The sequence below is a fragment of the Saccopteryx leptura genome, chromosome 10 (assembly GCF_036850995.1).
Source record: "Saccopteryx leptura isolate mSacLep1 chromosome 10, mSacLep1_pri_phased_curated, whole genome shotgun sequence".
NCBI classification, from domain to species: Eukaryota; Metazoa; Chordata; class Mammalia; order Chiroptera; family Emballonuridae; genus Saccopteryx; species Saccopteryx leptura.
In genome coordinates this window covers 8,404,131-8,428,556 of record NC_089512.1, presented here as the reverse complement: position 1 = coordinate 8,428,556, position 24,426 = coordinate 8,404,131, and the positions used below count along the sequence as shown (strand labels likewise).

General features: G+C 53.1%; 1 protein-coding gene across 1 annotated transcript in view; it reads right to left on the bottom strand.

The window, feature by feature from the left end:
- Positions 1-24,190, bottom strand: part of CCDC12 (coiled-coil domain containing 12) — a 41,116-nt gene extending 16,926 nt beyond the window's left edge. Inside the window, exon 1 of the mRNA XM_066350429.1 lies at positions 24,058-24,190. Within this exon, the coding sequence (XP_066206526.1) occupies positions 24,058-24,153 (96 nt within the window). The 5' untranslated portion in view covers positions 24,154-24,190. The remainder of the gene's footprint in view (positions 1-24,057) is intronic.
- Positions 24,191-24,426: the final 236 nt, after the last annotated feature.

Here is a 24,426-nt window from a genome sequence, read left to right as displayed (position 1 = left end):
ACACAAGGAGCAACCACAAGGGGATGCTTCTTGTTCCTTCTCTCCCTTCCTCTCCCTCTAAAATCAGCAAATAAAATCTCAAAAAGCAAAACAAAACAAAAAACCCCTTCAACCAAGGAACAGTATAACTCAAACTCGGATCAGGCTTGTAACAAGACTGACTCACCCTTGCGATGTGTTCGGGGAAATGGCGGAAGAGGGAACTAGTTATGGGGAACATTTCTTCTAAATCTGGTCTTTCGCCTGCCCCGACCTCTCTGTACGTAATCTAGAGAAGTCACGTTCATCCCCACCTTGACCCCCTATGCTTGCTCTCCGGGGGCACCGAGGGCCCCAACACAGGGACACCCCCTCACTGCTCCAGCTGCAGCAGGAAGGCTTCCCGGGGCGTCCCCTCCCTCCGACGCTACTGCCGTTAGATCAGTCTCACCCTGCGGACAAATGTACGTGCAGGATGTGTTCGTGTGTCAGGACGTGCGTGACCAGGCCCTCAGTGATGTGAGGGCCTCCAGGACAATGCCTTGTCAGAGTCTGCCTGCATGTCAGGGTGGCCCTCCGGGGAGCCGACATGCACTTCGTCCCCGGCACCACCTGCCTGTGACTCTGGCTGGGCAGTGACCTGGACACCTGTAAGACCCTGCCACAGGGACCCTGCTGCAATGAGGTTAGAACAGGCACTGACACAGAAGTCAGAACCGAAACAGCTGCTCGTACTGCCTCTCCTGGCACTTTGTGTGTGCCACTGACAACTGCCTCCCCAAGAGTGGCATGGGCTTTATGAGTCACATCCTGCCAGTGTTCACCGAGGAGACCCTGAGAACAGCCAGACGCAGCCATTCCTCGGCCACACGACTACGGGGGAGAAGACCACCGAAACCAGGCTAGAGGTTCAATCCAGAGAAAGGCTTTTGAGACGTGAACAAACCAAGATGCCGCCCCCTCCTTGCTCTTTCAACCCAGGGCAGTTTGGTCTCGTGGGACAAGACAGCAGGAACAAATGACATCAGCTACATGAGAGAGGTCACCATGGTTCTGCGGGGTGGATGGAGAATTCCAACTGAGGGATGGGCAGGACCTGCGAGTTACAGGATGGGAAAACGGAGCAAGAAGGACCTTCCCAGAGGGAGCACAGCTTGGGCCCAGGTGGGGCGGGGCCTGAGAACAGCAGGTGACTGGAGAGCAGTCGGGGTGAAGGGGTGAAAGCGGATGTCAGCAGGGCTGGCAAGGCCAGGGGGGCTGATCAGAGAGAGGAGCTGGAGGGGAGACTGGGTGCTGTTGGAGGAAGACCACGGGCTTTCCTTGGAGGCTGCAGACCCTGCAGGGCAAGCAGGCCCAGAGAGGCCTTCACATGGTGATGGCCAAAGAGGGCAGGGACAGCAGACTGCAAACTCGCGACTTAGAAGCAAGTTAGGGTTCTCCACGTGGTTGCCAGGGCTGCTAGGGCCTGGGTGGGACCCACAGAGGCCACGGACCTACACACTCCGCCCTGACTAAATGCTAGCCGATTAAGCAAGCCAGAAGCCGGGACAGTCAAAGAAAGAAGCTCCTTGCCAGTTGCCAGCCAGCAGACTCCCTGATGGCCGGAGGTGTTTACCACAGGGGAGAGAGTGACGGACGCCCTCCCTTCGCAAGGACAGAGGAGCCCGCCACTGAGGAAGGGGTGATGGGTACCTCCCCCGGGGAGTAAGGGCAAAGGTGGGAGAGAAAGAAAGGTTCAGCTTTTCCCCAAAGTGGGCTGGTGGGTAACCCCACAGGAGAGCTTCTTTCCCCAGGGGCTGTTAACCTGGACCAGCTGGTGGAAGTGGGCGGGGCTGTGGGAACGGCCTCTGGGAACAAATCCTTTGCAAACACCATGGCTTGCCAGCCCTTGGGCAAGGGCAAACAGCAGCCGTGGCTACCACCACCTGGAACCCCAGAGACACTCGAGTGCCTCAGCAAAGGCCAAGTTATTCATTAACAAAATGAGGAAACACCCAACTATCCAAAGAACAATTTAAAAAATGCCCAGCAGTTTGGTGGGTGGGGAGCAGCATTAGCTTTGCAGACGGGGTGAGGCTGAGGATGACCCAGCCTGGGTTGCTGTGCAATGAGTAGGTGCTCGAGAACAATCAAGATACGCATGTTGGCAAGAACAGGTCAACAGAGAAACAGAACACATAAACATGGGGGACAGGGACTCCAGTCTTCCTGCTAAGCAGCAGTGCAGGCAGAACAGGGAGCATTTATGAAGCGGGGAACAGCTTTCAGGTGACCCTGGCCTGGGTCAGATGTCGGGACCCCCATGCCTGGGACGGGGCAGGAGGTGCAGACCAGCTCCACAGCCCACCCCCTTTCCCAGTGCCGGAGATTCAGAGGGCTCAGAATGAAAGGCTCGCAGGACTGCTGCCTGCAGGTCTCTCCATTACACAGGGGAACTGGGAAGAGGCCATCAACAAAGGGAAAAAATTTGCCCAAGGCCACAGACACTCAATGGTAGCTCAGGTCGCATCAAGGTCCTTCTGATACCCAGACCCTCACCAACCTGCATCTTTACCAGGGAGATGAGACTGTGTATCAAGAACGGCATTTGGAGGCCCTGGCTGGCTGGCTCAGCGGTAGAGCATTGGCTGGCATGTGGAAGTTCCAGGTTTGATTCCTAGTCAGGGCACACAGAAGAAGCACCTATCTGCTTCTCCACCCTTCCCTCTCTCCTTCCTCTCTGTCTCTCTCCCTCCCGCAGCCAAGGCTCCACTGGAGCAAAGTTGGCCTGGGTGCTGAGGACAGCTCCATGGCCTCCGCCCCAGGTGCTAAGAAGAGCTCAGTTGCTGAGCAACAGCAATGCCTCAAATGGACAAAGCATCACCCCCTAGTGGGAATGCCCGGTAGATCCCAGCCAGGCACATGCGGGAGTCTGTCTGACTCCCTCCCAGCTTCTCACTTGGGGGGGGGGGGGAGTGGCATTTGGTAAAAACGGCCCTGATCCTGGCCACCTCTGCCTCATTCCCCACACTCGGAGCTGGCAGGTGCCCAGGGGAGCAGCCCAGGCAGGGCCCAAGGTGCAGAGTCCTCCCCACAGCCCTGCTGCCTGATCCTGGATGTACCCCACATTGCTAACCCCCGCCCAGGTTTCCACACCAAGGCCCCTGCCCTTACCTCCCCCGGGGCCTGCGGGAGGAAGGGGCTTCTGAGGCAAGATTTCAAGGGCTCTCAAAAACAGCCCAGCCCCAACCACTGCCTGCCTGACCTGTTTCATAATGTCTGAAATCGTTTTGCAAAGAACAAAACTTTTATAAGTAAAACTAGGGTTGCCCTGGGCCGTTAGCTCAGTCAGTTAGAGTGTTGTTCCGAAACACCAAGCTGGAGGGTCCAATCCCGTCAGGGCCCGTGTGGGAAGTGACCAATTAATGCACAACTAAGTGGAACAAATGAACGCTTCCCCCTCTCTCTGCCTCTCTAAAATCAATCAATAAAACAACAATTTCTTTAAACTAGGGTTGTACAAGGTTGGCATTATTTCTTCCTTAAATGTATAAGACTTCAGGGAAGCCATTTTGGCCTGCAGTCTTCTTTGTGAGGTTTTAGATAAAGGGCTCTGGATTTTCTATTTATTTTTGAGTCAGTCATTAATTTGTATCTTTCATGAAATACCTATTTCACCTAAGTTACTGAATTTACTAGCATAAGGTTACATATTCCTGTATTATCCTTTTAATGACGGTAGGCTCTGTGGTTATATCCAGGGATAACAATGCATGCCTTTTCTCTTTTTTTACTAGATTAGATAGAGGTTTTTCAATTTAGGGACATGTCCAGACTTGGTGTTTTAACTGTGTGTCTGATCCTCAGTCTCTTTCTGGAAGGAGCTCTCACTAGCCAAGCATACCTGCGTCTGGATGCTAAAGAGAGAGAGAGAGAGAGTGTGTGTGTGTGTGTGTGTGTGTGTGTGAGAGAGAGAGAGAGAGAGAGAGAGAGAGAGAGAGAGAGAGAGAGGCCTCGATCCTGTCTGAATGTGGGACCACTACTATGGGTTCAGTCAACCACCAGAAATGCAGAGGAGGGGCTGGGAGAAGAGGGGTGTTACACCTCCTCCTGCTCCCCCCATCCAGGCAAAGATAAGGGTCTCTCTTGCCTCAAACCCCCAGTCTCCTCTTGGTATGGGGTCTGCCCTGGGCACAAGGATGAAGGAAACAAGAACCCTGACCTCTGCCTGACCAGGCAGTGGCGCAGTGGATAGAGCGTCGGACTGGGATGCGTCGGACACAGGTTCGAGACCCTGAGGTCGCCAGCTTGAGCGCGGGCTCATCTGGTTTGAGCAAAGCTCACCAGCTTGGACCCAAGGTCGCTGGCTTGAGCAAGGGGTTACTGGGTCTGCTGAAGGTCAAGGCACATATGAGAAAGCAATCAATGAACAACTAAGGTATTGGAATGAAAAACTAATGATGATGCTTCTCATCTCTTTCCGTTCCTGTCTGTCTGTTCCTATCTATCCCTCTCTCTGACTCTGTAAAAATAAAAAAGAACCCTGACCTCAAGGATCACAGGTCTACTCAAAAGAGCGAACTCAGAACACAGAACTCTGCCAGGAGTGTGAGGAAGGCTTCATTAAATGCCGTGGACACCTGGGGACCTGGCAAGGAACAGGTGTAGGGAAGAAGGTAACCCTTACTCTAAATGTCCAATGGGAGGTCACCAGGGCCTAAAGAAGGCAGAAGGCTCCTGGCAGACATGAGAGCCGAGCACAGGCACCATCAAGGCCTGCAGGGCAGACCCACGCGCTGGCCCAGCAGGGACGGATGGAGGTCAGGGGTCGAGGGCTGACAGGTCTTCCTCGAGCGCCATGGGCGGGCCGAGCACCGCACTGGCCAACGCTCTAAGAGGGCACTCTGGCAGCCCAGAAGGTGACCTGTGACAGGAGACAAGACCAGAGACCAGCTGAGATGCCCCACGGCCAGCCTGGACCTGCCCCAGCTGCGGTTCAACGTGTGTTGGGGAAAGTGGTGGAGACGGAACGAGGGCTGGTGGCTGCCGTCAGGAGCAGCTGTGCTGAGTGCTTGCCTGGGGGGGTCGGGGGACAAGGCACAAGCCTCTCCGTCATCCTAAAGGAGCTGCTGCCCCTGAAGAGGAGACAGGAAGGGGTTAACAGAGTGCAGCTTCAGCTTCTGATGGGGGTTTCTCTCATCATCAGTCCCAGGGCTGGGGACCCAGCAGGACGAGCAGGAGCAGAAACACTTCCAAGGCCCAAGCAGGCGTGCACGCACACCTCATTAGCTCAGGGTGGCTGGCCGTGGAAACAAGGCACCAAACCCTAGTCCCCGCACAACAGGTGGAACTGGCCCCGGTTCGGGCCTTTCCAGTTCTAATTTGGGCCCCGGGTGGAGTCAAGTCAGAGAGATGAGCACAAACGGGGGTGGGGGTGCAGCAGGAAGGACTGACAATGCTGAGGGCGCACCTGGCGGGTTTTGCAATTGTACCCTGGTGCCCATCCTCAGAGCAGGGCAGCCCCGCGTGGGGGGAGGGACTTCCTGTCGGCGAGGCTGCAGCGGGAACTGCACTCCAAGGGCACTTAGGAGTTAGGGTAGTCACCGGAGTCTGACTCACCTTGAAGTGGCAGCGATAGGCCCCAGGCTAAATGCCACCAGGCCTGGACACAGACTGCACAGCTCTCTACTGCCCAGGGACTGGGGAAGGGGTGCGGAGCAGTTCTGACTCTCCGAGGCAGGCTGTGATCAGGCGGGCTGGGCTGCAGGGCCATGACTCTGGGTCCCTGGCACTCAGTTTGCTGCTAGACCTACCTGGCCCCTGAGGACATCCACTGGCACCCACGGGCCTGACACTGCCTCCAGGAGGTACGGCCTCGTGGAGGAGCACACAGGCTCTGGGCCAGGACTCCACTGGCAAGCGTGGCTCCATTTGCCATGCTATGTGACCGTGGGCACGTTACTGACCTGTGTGGCCTGTTTCCTCATCTAGGAAAACAAGGACTATCAGACTGACATTTTGGCACTATCACATGAATGAAATGACCAGGGAGGCAGAGAAAAGCCTGCAGCTTGGGGGGACAAGGCAGCAGGCCCTGAAGGGCAGGGCGAGTCTGTCCAGGGCAGGAAGGGAAAGGCTGTAGAGCTTTGTGGCTGTAGAGACTGTTTGTGTCTGCAAAGGTCACGCTAAGCTTTCACTTTCATCCTCCTCACCGAGTACTCTCTGTAGCCCCAAGGACAGGCCGCGGTATAACGTCAGAAGACGTCAGCCAGTCTCCGAGGGCAACAGATCCGATTCCCCAAGAATCAGACAGAGTTGGGCCGGGGAGGGTCACTGCTCTCTGGAGGGTGCGGGCAGTCCCTCAGGCCATGCAGAGAGAACAAGGGCAGGGCGCTGGCCTGAGCGCAGCGGGGACGCTGGAGATAAGGACTGCGGATAAGGGCCGGAACTAGGTCGGGGGCGGTGGGCAGAACAAGGGGCTGCCTGAGCGCTCTGACGGACAGGGCGGAGTGGGCGGCGACTGACGTTCTGACCATGACTCACTGGGAGAATGAAGGCGCCTTGAACAGAAAAGGTGGTGGCACCCGGACAAAGAGAAAGGGTGCGGCAGCTTTCCCGAAGATCGGGCTTGAGGCCCGATGCCGGCAGTCTGACGAAGGCCCGTGCAAAGGCCAAGGGTCCAGTGCCTCTCAAGGGGTCCTCGGCCGTGGGAAGCGGGGCTCACTGTGCAGCAGAGGCAGGGCTGGCCTCACCTCCGGTGCCCCATCTCAAGGCCTCCCCTTCACTCGAGTTTGCTTTCGTTTCTCTTCTCTCCTCACCGGAAGCTCCAGGCACCTGTCCATCACTGCTCCCTAGCACCCGGCACACAATAGCAGGTGGACCAATAGCGAACGGACAAATGAGTGAAGCCCTGGTCAGATGCAGAATTCACAGGCGAACTCCCCTTTCACAGATAAGGTTCTCCCCCACCCCACCTTACCTGGGCCTCCCACAGTGCCCGCCCAAGCATCAGGTATCACCAGGCCTGAGGCTCAGGGACTCCTAACTCAGGTCTGTGCGTGTCAGGTCCCACACTCTTTTTTTTTTTTTAAATAAAGATTTCATTTATTGACTTTACAAAGAGAGGAGAGAGGAAGGGGAGTGAGAAGCTGCTTCATTTTAGTTGTCCATTGCTTGCTGGTTGCTTGTTGTATGTGTCTTGACCAGGCAAGCCAAGGGTTTCGAACTGGTGACCTCAGTGTTCCAGGTCGATGCTCTATTTATTGTGCAAACACAGGCCAGGCTTTTTAAAAAAAGATTTTACTTACTGATTTTACAGGGGGTTGGGGGGAGTAAGAAGTATGAACTCATAGTTGCTTCACTTTAGTTGTTCATTGGTTGCTCCTCACAGTGTGCCTTGACCAGGCAGGCCCAGGGTTTCGAACCAGCAACCTCAGCATCCCTGGTCAACTGTCTATCCAGTTGACCAACTGTGCGCCACCACAGACCAGGCGAACCTCACACTCTTTCCATCAGTTTGAGGACGGAAACAACCGGAAGCCCACTTCCCTGCTGACACAATCGCAGCTCTTTCCACCACACACATCTACTCCTTTGCTAGGAGCTGTCTGTTCCATCTTCCCCTCTCACAGTTACCTTTTCTTCCTGTAAAATGAGGGCGCAAACCCCAACCACGCCCACTTTTTAGGAGTGTGGTAAGGGTCAACTCTAACTAGGTCCCATGAGACTCGCCAGGAGAAGGGGAGCTCTGAGGAGGGCTGGACCAATTGTCATCATCTTTCCAGTAACAGCAGGCACAACAGTACATCAGACGATTAATTATTCACTTAATTAAAACCATCAGTATTTTGTAATTAATCATCAAAGAAACCTAATACAGTCAACACTGCTTTCTCCTTTCACAAATAAGAAAAATGCAGGTGCAGTTAAGTAGGCCACCCAGCGTCACCCAGCTCAGGGTTGTCAGGGCGCAAGGGGCGGGTGGAGGGGGCCTCAGGCACTCTGCTCCCACACTCCTCCTGCCTCTCTTCAAACACCAGGTGGCCTCACTGGTAACTAAGGGCACCTCATCACCACATCTCAGGGCTGACATCTCTTCCTGATGACATTTCAGAGGGACATGACCAAGCCTTCAGGAGCCCCAGATATGGTCATTTCTGGGCCAGGAACTTTCCCATCCCAGGAAAGCATCGAAGAGCGGTCGGTACCAGTAGGTGTTTACAGCTGTGTTTCTCACCTGGGCACCATTCGGCAGGTCAGTCGCTCTGAAACCGGCCAGAGTGGTCACTAAAGTTACCTGATGGGCGGCATCGTGAACCTGAAACACACGAGCTCAGGGGCACAGAGCCCACGCCCACAGCCATGAACTCCACCAGAGCTCACTGTCCTGACATTACTCACACCCTAAACAGACTCGTCCTGACCGTCGCCTGGCTCCACGGGAAAGCGGGAAACCATGGCTGATCCTCATGCCTGACAGAGCCCAGGTGACGTCTAGTGACCTTTCAAGGCCTAAAAGAGCACACACTAGAGCCGTGGTTCTCAACCTTTCTGATGCCGTGACCCCGCAATACAGTTCCTCATGTTGCGGTGACCCCAAACCAAAAAATAATTTTGGTGGCTACTTCATAACTGTAATTTTGCTACAGTTATGATTCGGAATGTAAATACCTGATATGCATTATGTATTTTCCGATGGCTTTAGGCAACCCCGCTGGGGTCGCGACCCACAGGTTGAGAACCGCTGCACTAGAGACACAGAGACCAGGGGAGAGGAGGGCAGACAACCTGCACACACCAGGTCCCTCTGCAGCCTCAACCAGGCCCAGCAGCCGGGCCAGTAGCTACACTGCAGGCCAAGTGCCCTCCAATCAGGCCAAGCATCTCCCCGATTCAGGGAGAAAATTTCAGTTAAGAAATTAACTGATGGTGAACACGAGGTCACCTCCCCACCTCCTACCCAGCCCCACCACTTCCCTTTTTTTAGAGGGGGGAAAACGCCTCCCCTGCCACAAAGCTGAACTCACAACCACCAGGACTTCCTTCTCACAGTAAGGTGCGAGGAAGAGAGAGTGACTCACCAAGGCAATGTCCAAGTATGGGACAGCCCCATGAAGCACTGTGGGTGTCCTGGAACCCCCTGCCTGTCGTCTCAGGCCCCGCTGGTCAGTTCTGGGGAATGGAACAGCCAGCCAGCATCTCTGGTCCTGAGGATAAGCAGCTGGTGTCTGACTTCCAGGTCTGTTGGGCTGGGGAGCAGACAGGATCCCCTCGCACATGAAGCCTGACTGGAGACGGGAGTCTGAGGCTGAGCCCTGAGAGGGAGGAGGGGGCCTCTGTACTATGGGGGTTCACCATCTTTGGGTCCGATGAAAAGAGCCAGGGCCTGAACACCCCAGGGAACGGCCCCTGAAAGTGACACCCTTCTACCTCCCACACACACCTGAGGCACACGTGCCAATACACACCAATTCTGCCCCCCCACCAAACAGTTCCCCAAAGCTGCCAACAGGACCACATCAGAGCTCCTGTTAGCCAAAGCCTGTGACCAACCAAAAAGAGCAGCTCTTTCCCATATAGACAAATGTCAAAGCACCCCTAGTCCATGTGTAAATAATAGATCAATTAAGAAAACTGTCTTAACAGAGGTCACACAGTGAAGTTCACCCTGCTGACACGGCTGCGGCCCACAGACTTCTAAAACAGGCCCCTGGGCTCTCCCCAAGGATGTCAACTTTCCCTGAGAAGGACCTCTGCCCAGCTAACTCCCACATCAGCCAGTCTAGTTTCTTCATTTCTTCATTCAAATGTTGACAGAGCGTCTCTGAGTCCTGTCACCTGGCAAAGGTGACAAGACATGTCTGCTGTCCTCTGGGAGTTCAAGGACTGGGGAAGCAGAGAAGTAGATGGATAGTCCCCACACAGCCTGTCCAGAGTGAGGACAGTGCTACGGGAATGCCAAGCGACGAACAGCTGGGGCTCACCTGGAGGGCGAGTGGGCTGTCCCTGCCGGGCACCCTGTCCCTGAGGGCACCCTGTCCCTGCGGGCACGTTCCACTCACGCCGACAGAGCGGGCAGGGCAGGGAGTGCTGAAATGACTGGAAGGCGTGGGCACAGCCCGAACCTGGCCCAGCTCCAGACTTCAGCGCACAAGCACTAAGAAGCCCCCGTAAGTCAGAGGATAGGCAGGAAGGTGGCAACAACGTGATCAGTGGGTTATTTACGCAGAGCATTCAGAAAGCACCATAAAGGAAAGGGCGCAGGTCACTGGTTGAGGCCACTGAAAAAAACGAGCTGCACATGGTCAGGGCAGCCGCCTTCTTACCTCCAGGACGGCAGCCAGCAGCCGCTTGTAGTCTGCCTGGAGGACAGCCCGCCCACCCAGCGGCACGATGCCATGTAGTGCGCCAAAGCTGCCCACACTTCACTCGTGCACACTTAGGGCCTCCAGCCCCACAACTGCTCTGGGACCTGGTGTTATCAGCCCAGTGCAAGGCCGAGGGTCAGAAGTAAGGAACTTAACGCAGTGGCTCACCGCTCAATAAAGAGGGATTGGCATTTACACTGAGGTTTTCTGATTGCATCGTGCTTCCAAGCCTCTCTCAGGTAAGCAGCCCCAAGGCTTGAGTGTGCCTTCTGCACCGTAGCCACTGAAGTGTGACCAGGTCCGTTCTTACCAAATGAGAAAAGAAAACCACAGATTGTGAGGGCTACAAAGGCCTCAAGTATCACCCGCACAGGAGGAACTAGCTCCAGTGGGGGAACATGTTATAAATAGATCTACCAAATAAGAACATCCCAGGGTCAGGCCTGCAGCTCTGACTGCCCAGGAGCGGGCCCTCTCCCAGGTCAACCTTCTACCACGTGGCCACGTGAGAAGCCTGGGTCAGACCACATCCCTCCTCCTGAGGCCGACCCAGGGAAGAAACGGTCTGTATGAGGCCATACCACGCTGCAAGGTGGCCTGCTGCAGGCACCAGGGTGAACTCTGGACACAGAGCAGGCCCAATGAGAAGAAACACAAAGTCTCTCATACACCAGAAACGTCCCGAGGGCCACAGGACATCCAGGGAAGTGGGCAGGAAGGGTAAGAGCGCGGCTGAAGCCCAGGTCTCTGGACTTCAAGTTGACAAGTCTGTCCAGGTTACCAAGGTGCCTAAAGCAAGGAGGGAAGGTGACTGGAACTTGAGTCCCCGCATCACTCTGTGGGCTGCCCGGTGGCTGCGTCCCACCCTTACACTGCACCTTGGGGGAGAAAGAGCTCAGCCATCCTCCAGGGAGACCCTGAGAGGCCACAGAGCAGAGGTTCTCTGCTCGCTGGGCAAATGGAAAGGCTGGGCTCCGGACAAGTGTCTACCGACTCGGTCCCAGCAACGCCCACCCAGTCTAAGTCCATCACGGAAGCCCACTGCTGATGTCAGCAAGCCCAGGCGCTCGCCTGGCCTGGGGTCCACCTGGCCTGGGGTCCCTCTCCCCATCCCTCAGTCCTAACACGGCCCCACCAGGGCGCCAGAGCTGGAAAAGCAAGTAATTCACAAGTCTGTTCCCAGGCGGCCAGGGGTTTACAGAGCAACAAAGGATGCTGCTGCTCTTAGGAGACTGGAAACTATTTTAACCTCTGATCAGCTGCTTCTCAGGGTGATGGCCTGAGGAGAAGTCAAGGGAAGACAGGTGTCTCCTCTGGTGTGATCTACAAGTGATAAAATCCTAATTAAAACCACATTTTAACTACAAATCAGAACTGGCACATTTATTTGTGGGAGAAATATTGCTGAAACAAGCTGTTAATCCTCACCTAAACATTTTCTTCAGAAGCACAGTGTGTTTTTTAACCATGTGTGGGCTGAAAGGTTGAGAAGGCACCTTCCTAGACTGCAGAGGGCCATGACACCAGGGAGCCCACGTGATGGGCCAGGTGAGTCCTCATCAGTCGGTGTCAATCACGTGGGGTGATGAGGACAGGGGAGCCTGATGTCCCCCCCCACCCATGCCCTTGGTGTGAGGCCCACAAAATTCCACTGCTCAAAATGATGCCCACCCCCTTCCCCCATCACCAAAAAAGGGTCACGTGACAGCCCACAAGCCGGCCTCTTCTCTCCCTCAGTTCACCCACAGCTGCCACCAGTGTCGCCCAGAGAAGCCCCAGCCCTTGCCCGTGAGCAGACCCTACACGCATGCAGAAAACATGAGCCCCATCAGGAAAGGCTAGTCACCGTGCAGAGCGGGGGGCCTGCTCTGCTCCTGTCCCACCCGTTCCACACCTCCAAACACCTACCACCCCGCCAGGCCCTCCACTTAATCCCTCAGCAAGTGTTTTCTCAGCAACTCTGGGGCACAGAGCCCAAGTGAGGACGTAACTCCGAAGTCAACCAGGGAGATCAGGCAGGGACAGTCCATTCACACAGGGCTCAGAAGCTCCCTCCTCCACGCCCCTACCCCGCTGCTCGCCCCCCCACTCCCTGCACACAGCGTACAGCAGTACACTGGGTCAGAGCCGGTGGGACACAGGGTGGCCTCGCCTGAGCAAGGGTCCCCACGCTGTGCGCAGGGCCAGGTGACTGACCCCTCACCCCTCCTCACTAAGGTGACCCCTGCACACCCACCGGAAAGCTCTGCTCTCACCGGATGTCTTCCTCCCCCGAGTGGCAAACAGGTGCTTTCTTTAGGATTCCAACCACCCTGCCAGAGTTCTAGAGGCACCTGCCCTAAACGCAGTGTGCAGGGGAGGGGCACTGTCCTTGAAAGGTCAGAGGTTTCTGCTCCAGCCTCTCATTTCCTAGACAGAGCTGCTCTACTGAGCCCTGATTCAAAACAGCCGGAGAGTGTGGCTCTGACTCCCCACAGGGCGTCGTTACCACAGCAACTGTATTTCCTCTTGGAATTCCTTCAAGAGTACAAGCTGTAGCTTCCCTTCAAAACAAAGTGGGAGAGGAGCCAGGGCAGCTGGGAGCTGGGATGAAGGGAAGGGCCCCTGAAGGCAGGAGGACCCCACATGGAGCTCTGCTGCGGGTCCGGCACGGACAGAGACTGAAGGCATGTGTGTTCATCCCCGATGCCCGGAAACAAGGAAACGGACAGGGCTTCCTTAGGGCAAAGGGAGACCTTCTACTAAAAAGGTGCATGCTGCTCACCTTGACCTGCCCAGTCAGTAACATGATCAGACCACCCTGTGAAGCTACTTTCTGCAGAACCGCTTTTTCATCCACCCCGCCCGCCGACACACACGTCCCTGAAACAGCTAGGTCAAGTTCATCTCCCACGTGTCCCGCCCAAACCCATTCCAGTCCTCACCTGGCTTCTCTCGGCTCACTGGCCCCTACCCCTTCCAAACGTCCCGAGTTCCCTCCTAAACAGCAAGTCTCCGCAACGCCGCAGGGCAGGCAGTCTTCTCCCTTGCCACCTAGGCCCTGGACTCCGGCACCCCATCCAGCCCCAGGGCTTCCATCTCCCCTCACAAGCATCCACTGAGTCCAGATGCCTGCCAGCCGGCCTGTCCCCACATGGAGGTCTAACAGCTCGGGCTTATGGAACCAAAGCCAGACGCGGACTTTCCCTTCAGAGCCACTCTGCCTGCATGGCTGTCTCAGAAACAGGCACCGCGCTCACCCTGTTTGCTCACCCTCACAGCCCATCTACCAGGATGCCCAGCGGCCCTGTGAGTGCCACCGCCTCGCCCCTGGACTCATGCAGGGGCCTCTTGCCTCCACAGTCAGGGCAGGGCCCCCGTGCTCAGATCCCCACTGGCTCCCTGTGCCCCTCGTGGAGGGGGCCCAGCCTCAGCGGCCCTGCCTCCCAGGCCTTCCCTACTTCCCACCCGTCCCTGCCCCGCACCCTACCCCTCCCTCTCAGCCTGCCTCCCAGAGATTCTTTCTGCCTCTCAAACATGCCAAGCAAGTTCTCTGCTCAGCTGGGAACACTCTTCCCGAGATCTTAGCATCCCCCCCTGCACCCCCTGTCCCTTACCCTCCCCCCCGCCACCCCTCTCTCTTACTCCCCATCCCCCCTCTCCCTTACCCTCCATCTCCCACACCGGGAGATCTTTCCAAACTGAGGCAGCTGCCCAGCCCCGCCCCCAACACCCACACACTCCCAACGCGGCCCTCTCAAGTCCCTAAGCTACCTTCCCTGTTTACATGCACCGGCTCCCACAACTCCAGTGGAAGCCCCGTGAGGCAGGGAGGCAGGCTGTTCACCTGGGCCTGGCACGCCCCGCAGCTGGTACTCGGTAAACACTTGTTCGGAGGCTGGCTGCAGAGCTCTGGCCGGGAGGACGGGCAGCCACACTCCAGGGACAGGAGGCACTCCGCAGCCAGCGACAGAACGTCAAGAGACTGACCAGAGTTCCATAAAAACGAATCATCTGGGAACTTTAAAAACACAGAGATCCTGGCCTGGCATGTGGTGGCACAGTGGATAGAGCATCAACCTGGAATGCCAAGCAACCAATGAACAACTAAAGTGAAGCAACTATAAGTTGATACTTCTCACTCCCTGCCCCATCCTCTCTCTGTAAAATCAATAAATAAAATCTTAAAAAAAAAAAGTACATGGACTCGAGCCTGTGGTGACGCTGTAAACAGAGCCTCAATCTGGAATGCTGAGGTCCCTGGTTCGAAACCCAGGGCTTGCCTGGTCAAGGCACAAACGACAAGCAATCAATAAACAACCAATGTGAAGCCTGACCTGTGGTGGCGCAGTGGGTAAAGCGTTGACCTGGAAATGCTGAGGTCGCCGGTTCAAAACCCTGGGCTTGCCTGATCAAGGCACATATGAGAGTTGATGCTTCCTGCTCCCCCCCCCTTCTCTCTCTGTCTCTCTCTCCTCTCTCTCTCTCTCTCTCTCCCTCTCTCTCCTTTCTAAAATGAATGAATAAATAAATAAATAATTAAAAAAAACAACCAATGTGAAGCAACTATGCATTGATACTTCTCATACACCCCCCTCTCGCTCTCTCTCCCTCTCCTCTCTCCATAAAATCATAGCTAGAATGCCACTTTAGCTACATTGTAAGGGCTTCAAGAGGTTTGTAGCTCCTGGCTGCAGGACAGGACAGTGGTGGAGCATAAGGAACACCACCACGGTCGCCCCGAGTTCCCCTGAGCAGTGCTGCTCTCCTGTACTGGGCTTCAGAGCCACGTGAAAAACAGGAACTGCCACTGGGCCTGCAAGCTGGGCCTGCAAGCTGACAGCCTGACCTCGGCCCTGAGGTCACAACCCAACCCTGAGGAGCTGGCCTGCTGGCCAACTGGTCTGCCTCTGTCTCCGGGCAAAAAGAGAGAGCACAGTCCAGGCCAAAGGCCGAGGAAACCCGACAGCCAAGGGCAAGAGTTTGTGCCAAGGTCATTTCCCTTGGAGTCTCCTTCCGCTGCCGAGGAGGCGAGAGGTCAGAGGAAGACGCGTGGCCTCACACCGCCCCAGCAGTCAGCACCAGGGAGATGCCATAGCGTTCCATCCACCCGGCCCTGAACTGTTCACCTCCTCACGCAGCTTGCAATTTCTGGATGAGCACCAAGAAATGAGGTTCAAATACAATAGAGAAGTATGTGCCTGGGCGGGCTGCCCTCCCGACCGGAAGCCCGGGCTCCCGCAGAACTTGGCCTCCGATGCACTCAACAGCATTTCAGGCCTCACCCCTGCCCGTCACTGCCAACTGCTTGCTGTCAAACCCTCTGGAGCATCCACGACTGTTCCCTCTGTGTCCATGAATGCTCCCACCTCTGACCTGCTCCCCAGGAACACTCCTTGCCAGCTGCCTCAGTCCCCCCTGCCCAGCTCACGTTCCACTCTGCCCAGGACGCAGCCCGGGCCCAGCCTGGCCTTCCCAGGAAGCGGATCCCAGCAGCACCGCCTCGCATCCTATGCAGTCCTCCCACCCGTCAGCCTGGCTGGCTGCAGGACATGGCTTGGGGCGGGGCCGCAGCCCTGCGGCATCTCCTGCCCCCAGGGAGTCCTGCCTGCGCTACAGTCTAGGAGAGTTCCCCGTGCTCCATGACCCTGGGCAGCTCAGCACCCCTGACCCTTTTTCTTTGACCCCTCACACATCAGTCACTCCAGGTGGGCTAAAAGGAAGCACTTTGTAAACTACTGTGCTGCATGGCTACAACCAAGCTCTTTTACTGAATATATGAAAAGCTTATGACCCTCATCTCGTCCCCATCTGTCACAACATCAGGACCGATCCCTCTATGATATCACTAACTACAAGTTCATATTCTGGTGGTGGGGGAAGGAAGATAACACCATCCGGAAATCAACCCCATGCCTGAGTTCCACCTGAGCACAACCATGCGTATGGCAGGTACCAGCGATGGCCCTGCACTGAGTGCTGGAGGACTAGCAGTGGGCCGTCGGCATGGGGCCAGCGGGCACCCTCCCTCCGCAGGGGCGGGCTGAGAAAGAGCTCGACTCTGGGGTCTATTCTACAGGGGTCTTGTCCTCACATCAAAGGAATGAGCCAACAACCGGGGAGCCACTTCCTCCCTGAGGGAGGAGGCCCCTTGCTGCCAACCTGTCTGCGGCAGGCAAGCTGTACTTCCTCCCCGGCTCACCGTTCACGGGCCCCGTAAGAAATGACTACAGGCTGGAAAAGCAACTCAAACTTTATACCCTTGACTGTCTTTCTTCCAGGCATTTCCCCAAATAGAAACGTCACGCAAGAACTGTGAGACTAGGCCCTGGCCGGTTGGCTCAGTGGTAGAGCGTTGGCCTGGCTCTACCACTTCTACCAGAAGTCCCGGGTTCGATTCCCGGCCAGGGCACACAGGAGAAGCGCCCATCTGCTTCTCCACCCCTCCCCCTCTCCTTCCTCTCGGTCTCTCTCTCTTCCCCTCCCACAGCGAGGCTCCATTGGAGCAAAGATGGCCCCAGGCGCTGGGGATGGCTCCTTGGCCTCTGCCCCAGGCGCTGGAATGGCTCTGGTCGCAACAGAGGGACACCCCGGAGGGGCAGAGCATCGCCCTCTGGTGGGCGTGCAGGGTGGATCCCGGTCGGGCGCATGTGGGAGTCTGTCTGACTGTCTCTCCCCATTTCCAGCTTCAGAAAAAAAAAAAAGAACTGTGAGACTGGCGTGACTTGTGGTGGCACAGTGGATAAAGCATCAACCTGGAATGCTGAGGTCTCCAGTTCGAAACCCTGGACTTGTCTGGTCAAGGCACATATGGGAGTTGATGCTTCCTGCTCCTCCCTCCTTCTCTCTCTCTCCTCTCTAAAAATAAATTTTAAAACTTTAAAAAACAAAGAACCATCAACTGGTAGTTGCAGCATTTCAGTTGTTCATTGATTACTTTTCATACGTGCCTGGGGTGGGAGGGCTCCAGCCAAGCCAATGACCCCTTGCTCAAGCCAGCAACCTTGGGCTCAAGCCAGTAACCATATGGTCATGTCTGTGGTCCCATGCTCAAGTGGGCAACCCCAGTCAAGTCAGATGAGCCCACACTCAGGCCGGCAACCTCAGGGTTTCAAACCTGGGTCCTTCAGCATCCCAGGAAGACTGTCTATCCACTGTGCCAGCAGCTGGTCAGGACACTGGCTGATTCTTGAACGTGCCCTGTCCAGAGACAGAACCTGCAACCTTGGCATATCAGGGACACCACTCTAACCAACTGAGCTACCCGGCCAGGGCTAAAGAGAAATTTCTTATGATACTGTACTTCCAGCAAGTATCTGGGCAACCAGTCCAAGTCAGTGCATAAAAATAGTCACCACCTGTCCTCATGGTCTCTTCCAACCCTAACACTCACCTGGGATACCTCTTAGTTATGTGACTTTGGGCAAACCAGTTCACTCTTATTGGTCTCAGTGCTTTCACCTATAAATCAACCTTCCTTCTTCTCCGGGTTGCCATCAAGATCAGATAAGCCAGGCAGCTGGTATCATTAAGAATGTTAAACCTGAAAACACTGTTGTCTTTATTTGTTGGTTTTTTTTAAGTGAGAGAAGGGGAGATAGAAAGACAGACTCCCACATGCACCCAACTGGGATCCACCTGGCAACCCCTGTCTGAGGCCAATACTCGAATCAACTGAGCTAGCCTCAGTACCTGAGGCTGACGCTCGGACCAACCAAGCTATTCTCAGCCCCTGTGGCTGACACTCGAACCAACTGAGCCATCTGCTGTGAGAGGGGAAGGAAGAAGGGGGAGAGGGAGTAGAAAAGAAGCAGACGGTTGGTTCTCATGTGTGCTCTGACCCAGAATCGAACCCAGGATGTCCACATACTGGGCTGATGCTCCATCCTCTGAGCCAACAGGCCGAGGCCAACACTGTTGTCTTTAATGAAGAAAATGAAACTGTAAGAGCTACAAGAAACACAGGAGCACTGTTTACTCCTGACCTCTCTTTCCGTCTTTCCTTTTCCCCATAGCACCATCTCCATCTAACACTAGATATGTTTGCTTACTACCTTCTCACCAGCTAAATGGAAACTTGTTAGGGCAGCAACCTCTGCTTTGTTCACTCCCTGCTAGACCTCCAGTGTCTTGATGACTGGTGCACAGTAGGTGCTCAGTGCACATCTGTGGAAGCAATGAACTACCAGCTTCAATAGCCCATTTTGAACCAAGCCAAACACTTTATCACCAGCTACTGACGCACCATTGATACCATAACCTGGTAACTCAAGAATGAACAACAGCTTGACCAGGCGGTGACGCAGTAGATAGAGTGTCAGACTGGAATGCCGGGGACCCAGGTTCAAGACCCTGAGGTCACCAGCTTGAGAACGGGCTCATCTGGTTTGAGCAAAAGCTCACCAGCTTGGACCCAAGGTCGCTGGCTCAAGCAAGGGGTTACTCGGTCTGCTTAAGGCCCACGGTCAAGGCACATATGAGAAAGCAATCAATGAACAACTAAGGTGTCGCAACAAAAAACTGATGATTGATGCTTCTCATCTCTCTCCGTTCCTGTCTGTATGACCCTGTCTATCCCTCTCTCTGACTCTGTCTCTGTAAAAAAAAAAAAAAAAAGAGAGAATGAACAACATATTCGAAATTGCCCCTGTAAGCAAGAAAAGGACTAGATAGAGGGGGGAATGAGAGCTCCTGGACAGAAAAGGCAGCCAGGAAAGAAAAAAGCTCCCAATGGAGTCAAGATGGTAGCTTCACAATTTAACTCTCGTTTCTTAAAAAGAATGCAAGGAAACTCAAAAGGCCAGCGATCTCTCAGTTCCAAGAGGGAAACCATGTGATTTCCGAATGCACATTTTTCAGAAATGAGTTCACAGCCAAGAGCTTTCTGAAGCCATAACTGCAAAGATGAAACCCAATTAAAGTAGCAATCAATATGCCAACATATTGAAATGGAAAAATTCCTAGAAAACAACAACAATGTATTAAAACCAACTCATAAAGAAATAAAAAAGTTTTAACAGACTGATAATAAGGAGACTGAATAAGTTATCAAAAACTTCTCAACTTTGGCATATCGGGACAACACTCCAACCGAGCTACTCAGAGAGGGCCATCCTCAATTTTAGGGACCCTGAATAGCCAAAACAATCTTGAAAGAGAACTAAGATGTGCCGGGGGTTCCGCCCTGGGGGGAATCCAGGGGTCCCGCAGGGATGGACGGCGTCGGCAAGATATCAGTGAGAGCCAAACTCTTTAGTTCATCTGCCAGGCATCTCTGCCAATTGCTAGTATAGCTTTATTTTTATACGCTGTTATAATCACATGTTATGCAGAATACATTGATTAATAGTTATTTTTGAAGGAGGGAGAGGAGGAGGGGGAGGGGCACAGAAAAAACTAGATAGAAGGTGATGGAGGACAGTCTGACTTTGGGTGATGTGTATGCAACAGAATTGAATGACAAGATAACCTGGACATGTTTTCTTTGAATATATGTACCCTGATTTATTGATGTCACCCCATTAAAATTAATAAAAAAATTTTAAAAATTTATTTTTGCTTTAATGTGGATATTCCAGGAAGAGGCTAGTACATTTCTTTAAGCTATAAATCAGGTGGTTAGCCATTCCAACTAGAGTTACACAATACCTTGAGCAGCAAGAACAATATTGGCGCAGGCTTCTAAAAGATCAGTATTGAAAAAATAAAAAATAAAAGATCAGTATTAATAACTCTGCTTTACCTAATGACCTATTGTCTAGTAAAATTATGTTTGTCTACTATTTTCATCTACTAATTAAGTTCTAACTTTTTCTCAGAGTGTTCCACTACCTGAAGGTCAGGTATGTAAGAGGAATGGAAAGTTTTTCTATTCTTCTATAATATGAAATCTTATACGTACAAGGTTTCTCTGTGGGGTTTATAGGCTTTTCTGTGGAATTCACACCCTCTGTCTCATTTCCAGAAAAATTACTGCGAATCTGCAGGGAAAGCATGGTGCAACTATTAACTCCAGACGCTAACCTTGTGCCATAAGTGATAGCACACACACCCAAAAGGGGGGGAGAAAAATCATATAAACCCAGAAAGTTAGGGGGCAAGTATCATTGTGCCTCTTCTTCATTGCTGTGACTGTGTCGACCAGCAGCTGTTGATCGGCTCCTGACAAAGATGGAGGACTAACACTTTCAAAACTTACTGCAAAGCTACAGTACCAAAACAGTGTAGAACTGGAATAAGGGCAGACATACAGACCAAAGGAATAAAATAAAGCCCTAGCCTGACCAGGTGGGAGCACAGTGAGTAGAGCGTTGGCCTGGGATGCTGAGAACCCAGGCTTGAAACCTCGATGTCGATGTCGCCAGCTTAAACACAGGCTCACCAGCTTAAGCATGGGATCCCCAGCTTGAACTTGAGATCATAGACATGACCCCATGGTTGCTGGCTTGAGCAAGGGGTCACTCGCTCTGCTGTAGCCCGCCCCCCCCCCCCCGTCAAGGCACATAGGAGAAGCAATCAATGAACTAAGGTGCCACAATGAAGAACTGATGCTTCTCATCTCTCTCCCTTCCTGTCTATTTGTCCCTCTCACTCTCTCTCCCCTCACTAAAAAAAAAAAAAAAAAAAAAAAGCCCCTAAAAAAAGCCCCTCACATGATCAAATAATTTTCAACAAAGGTGCCAAAACCATACTACAGGGAAAGAACATTCTATTCAACAAATGATACTGGGAAAGCTAGATATTCACATGTAAAAATGTTATACCATACATAATACACAATATTAACTCAGAATGGATCAAAGAACTAAAGAGCTACAGTTATAAAATTCTTAGAAGAAAACTTAGGTCTGACCAGGTGGTGGTGCAGTGGATAGAGCATTGGACTGGGATGCAGAGGACCCAGGTTTGAGACCCCAAGGTCGCCAGCTTGAGTGTAGGCTCATCTGGTTTGAGCAAAAAAGCTCATCAGCTTGAGCCCAAGGTTGCTGGCTTGAGCAAGGGGTTGCTCAGTCAGCTGTAGCCCCATGGTCAAGGCACATATGAGAAAGCAATCAATGAACAACTAAGGCAGGGGTCTCCAAACTTTTTACACAGGGGTCCAGTTCACTGTCCCGCAGACCATTGGAGGGCTGCCAAATACAGTGGTCCTCTCACTGACCACCAATGAAAGAGGTGCCCCTTCCAGAAGTGCAGTGGGGGCTGGATAAATGGCCTCAGGGGGCCGCATTGCGGCCCGCGGGCCGTAGTTTGGGGACGCCTGAACTAAGGTGTCGCAGTAAAAAACTGATGATAGATGCTTCTCCTCTCTCTCCATTCCTGTCTGTCTGTCTGTCCCTCTCTCTGACTCACTCTCTCTGGAAAAAAAAAAAAACTTAGGAGAAAAGTTTCATGATCTTGGATTTAACAATGATTCACTAGGTAGGACACCAATAGCAAAAACAACAAATAAAAAAACAGGTAAATTGGACTACAAAAAATTTAAATAAGTAAATAATCTAAAACACAACAACACAAATTTGAAAATCCATGTATGTGGAGGAGTGCCTTAAGGTATGCGAAGACTTCTGACCAGGGAAAGTCTGGTGGCCCCTAACCTGCCCCTGCAGTGTTCAAGGGTCAATTGTACATACAATGGAATATTGTTCAGCCTGAAAATGGACTGAAATTCTGACATAACATGGAAGAACCCTGAGGATGTTGTGCTGAGTGAAATCAGTCAGTCAGAGAAAGACAAGTACCCTACACTCTACCTATATGAGAGACCTAAAACAGTCAAATCTGTAGACAAACCCGGGGTTGCCAGGGGTTGGATAAGAGGGGAATGGGAAATTAATGTTTAAAGCAGGGGTCTCAAACTCAACTCAGCATGTGGGCCGCAGAGCAAGATCACAGCCGTTCAGCGGGCCGCACTAGGTCTACAAAAGGCAACTGTTACGCAACACTTTTCTCACTGCAGTTGAAAACAAAAAAAAATCAGTACAACAAGCACAATCGTACATGCAGTTTACTCAGTGTCACAAAACGACCAGAAACTGTAGTTCGCATCACAACTGCTGTTAACTAAGCTAATATCTAGCTAGGATGCTAGAGAAATGAAAAATACAAGTAGGCCCCTAGGCTTACTTAATTTTATCCAAAATATTTTGAACTTCGTGGATTAGTCTGCAGGCCGCACAAAATTGTTCGGCGGGCCGCATGCGGCCCGCGAGTTTGAGACCCCTGGTTTAAAGGGTAGTTACCATTTGGAAATGTGAAAATAGTGGTATAGTTACCTACCATTGTGAATGCACTTAATGCCATTGAATTGTACACTTTAAATGGTGAACTTCATGTTATGCATATTCTTACCACACACACACACACACACACACACACACACACACACACAGAAAAAAGAAATCAGGCCATATTTTCAGCCCACTGAAAGAATTCCTTTTTAACCTCAGTTCTCCTGATGGCCTTGGGCATTCTTCCCATGAAAATGGGCCCTAAGGATGTAGATGCCCTCTTGTCCTTTGTACTGACTTTAAACCCAGTCCTAATAATCTGGTCCCTAAACCCAAGCCAATAACACAGGCTGACTAGTCGCTGCTGAAGGCTGAAGCATGCGCTGCCCGAGGCCAGGCAGTTTGTGGGGATAACGTTCTGGCAGTGCTGACCAATTACCAAAAAACGCAGAAGCCCATCTGGCAAGGTTTCACTATTACCTCCCCCTTTAGCTGTCCCACAGAACCCCAGCCTGGCCATGCAGAAAACAAACGGGCCAGGCTGACCAGCCTGATTAGAAAGTGGAGTCCCTGTTTCCCCCTCAAACTCTTGCAGATCTAGACATTTAATGCCCTTTGTATGCTGTATCGTTGAGGACAGTTTTTATCCACCCAACAAGAGAGAACTAACTACTTCCACTCCTCAGTGGTCTCTAGGGCCCTTTCATACAGATTACCCTGTCAGATCTCAAAATAAATCGGTGAGGATAAATGTGTAGGGTTGTTATCCTCTCTACTCCAGACATGAAGAAATCAGGGGTCATGGAGATGAAGCAATCTGTCCCAAGTACCACTGCCCCAAATGAAAGGGCCAGGGTCTGCACATAGGTAGTGAACTTCAGAGTTCTCCTTGCTCTCGATTACTTCGGAAAGATGAACAAAGTAGATAGAAATGGAATCAGACCATTCCGGTGTCCAACAAGAGCAAGGAAAAATGCTTGCGAGCATGGCAACTAACAGGCTTAGGAAAGTTCATCTCCAAGAAGTAAGCTGGGAAAGAGCTAAGAGCTCTCTTCTTTCCCCGAAGTCCACCCTGACCTAAAAATGGGTCCTTCCTTTTGGATTCTTGCACGCAACGATTCCTGCTAGGCGTCCCCAGGACGGTTGGCCAGACTCAAGGAATTTCAGCACGGTTCCACGTGGAAAGCCGGGGAGACAGAAGATTCTACGTGTTCAGACGCGAACCAATCACGCCTACACCACTAACATCTGAAACGGTAAGTCGCTCTGGAGAAAAGCATCCAACAAAAGCCAAACGGCTATGACGCCCAGACCACTGCGCTGCCGGCCCACGCGCAGAAAACTCCTTGCCCGCTAGCACCAGACCAGGTGGGCGGCCGCCGACTTCTCCTCGCGCATGCTCTAGCCCAGCGCGCATGCGCATCCTCGGCAACTACCTTTTCCTAGTAGTTCCGTGCTCTCTAGTCCCTGTTCCGGGCCCGAATGCTGGCTACCTCCACCACGGCCCTCACCCCCGCATTCCTCACCTTGCGCCCCGTTTTCTCCCGTAAGGCCTTCAGCCGTTCCTTTCGACGCAACGCTTCTTCCTCTAGCCGGCCCACACCAGCCGCTGTAGCAGCCATCTTACCCGCCGACCCCCCTCCTCTTAGCTTGTCCAGGGACGAAAATGAGAACAGGAAGTCCTGAAAGCCAATCAATGTTGAGTTGCCATAGGAGGGCCCGCCCCCTCCTACCCCTACGACTCGTCTAGCGGATAAGGGGCGGGCAAAGCTCTAAGGCTTGATGCATCCAGCGCCAATCTGTGAGAAAGCGGCAAGTGGAATAAGACCTGAGTGGAGGAAGATAGATCGCATCGATCGCTCTGGTTTTCTCTGAGGGCTAACTACAGCTCACGC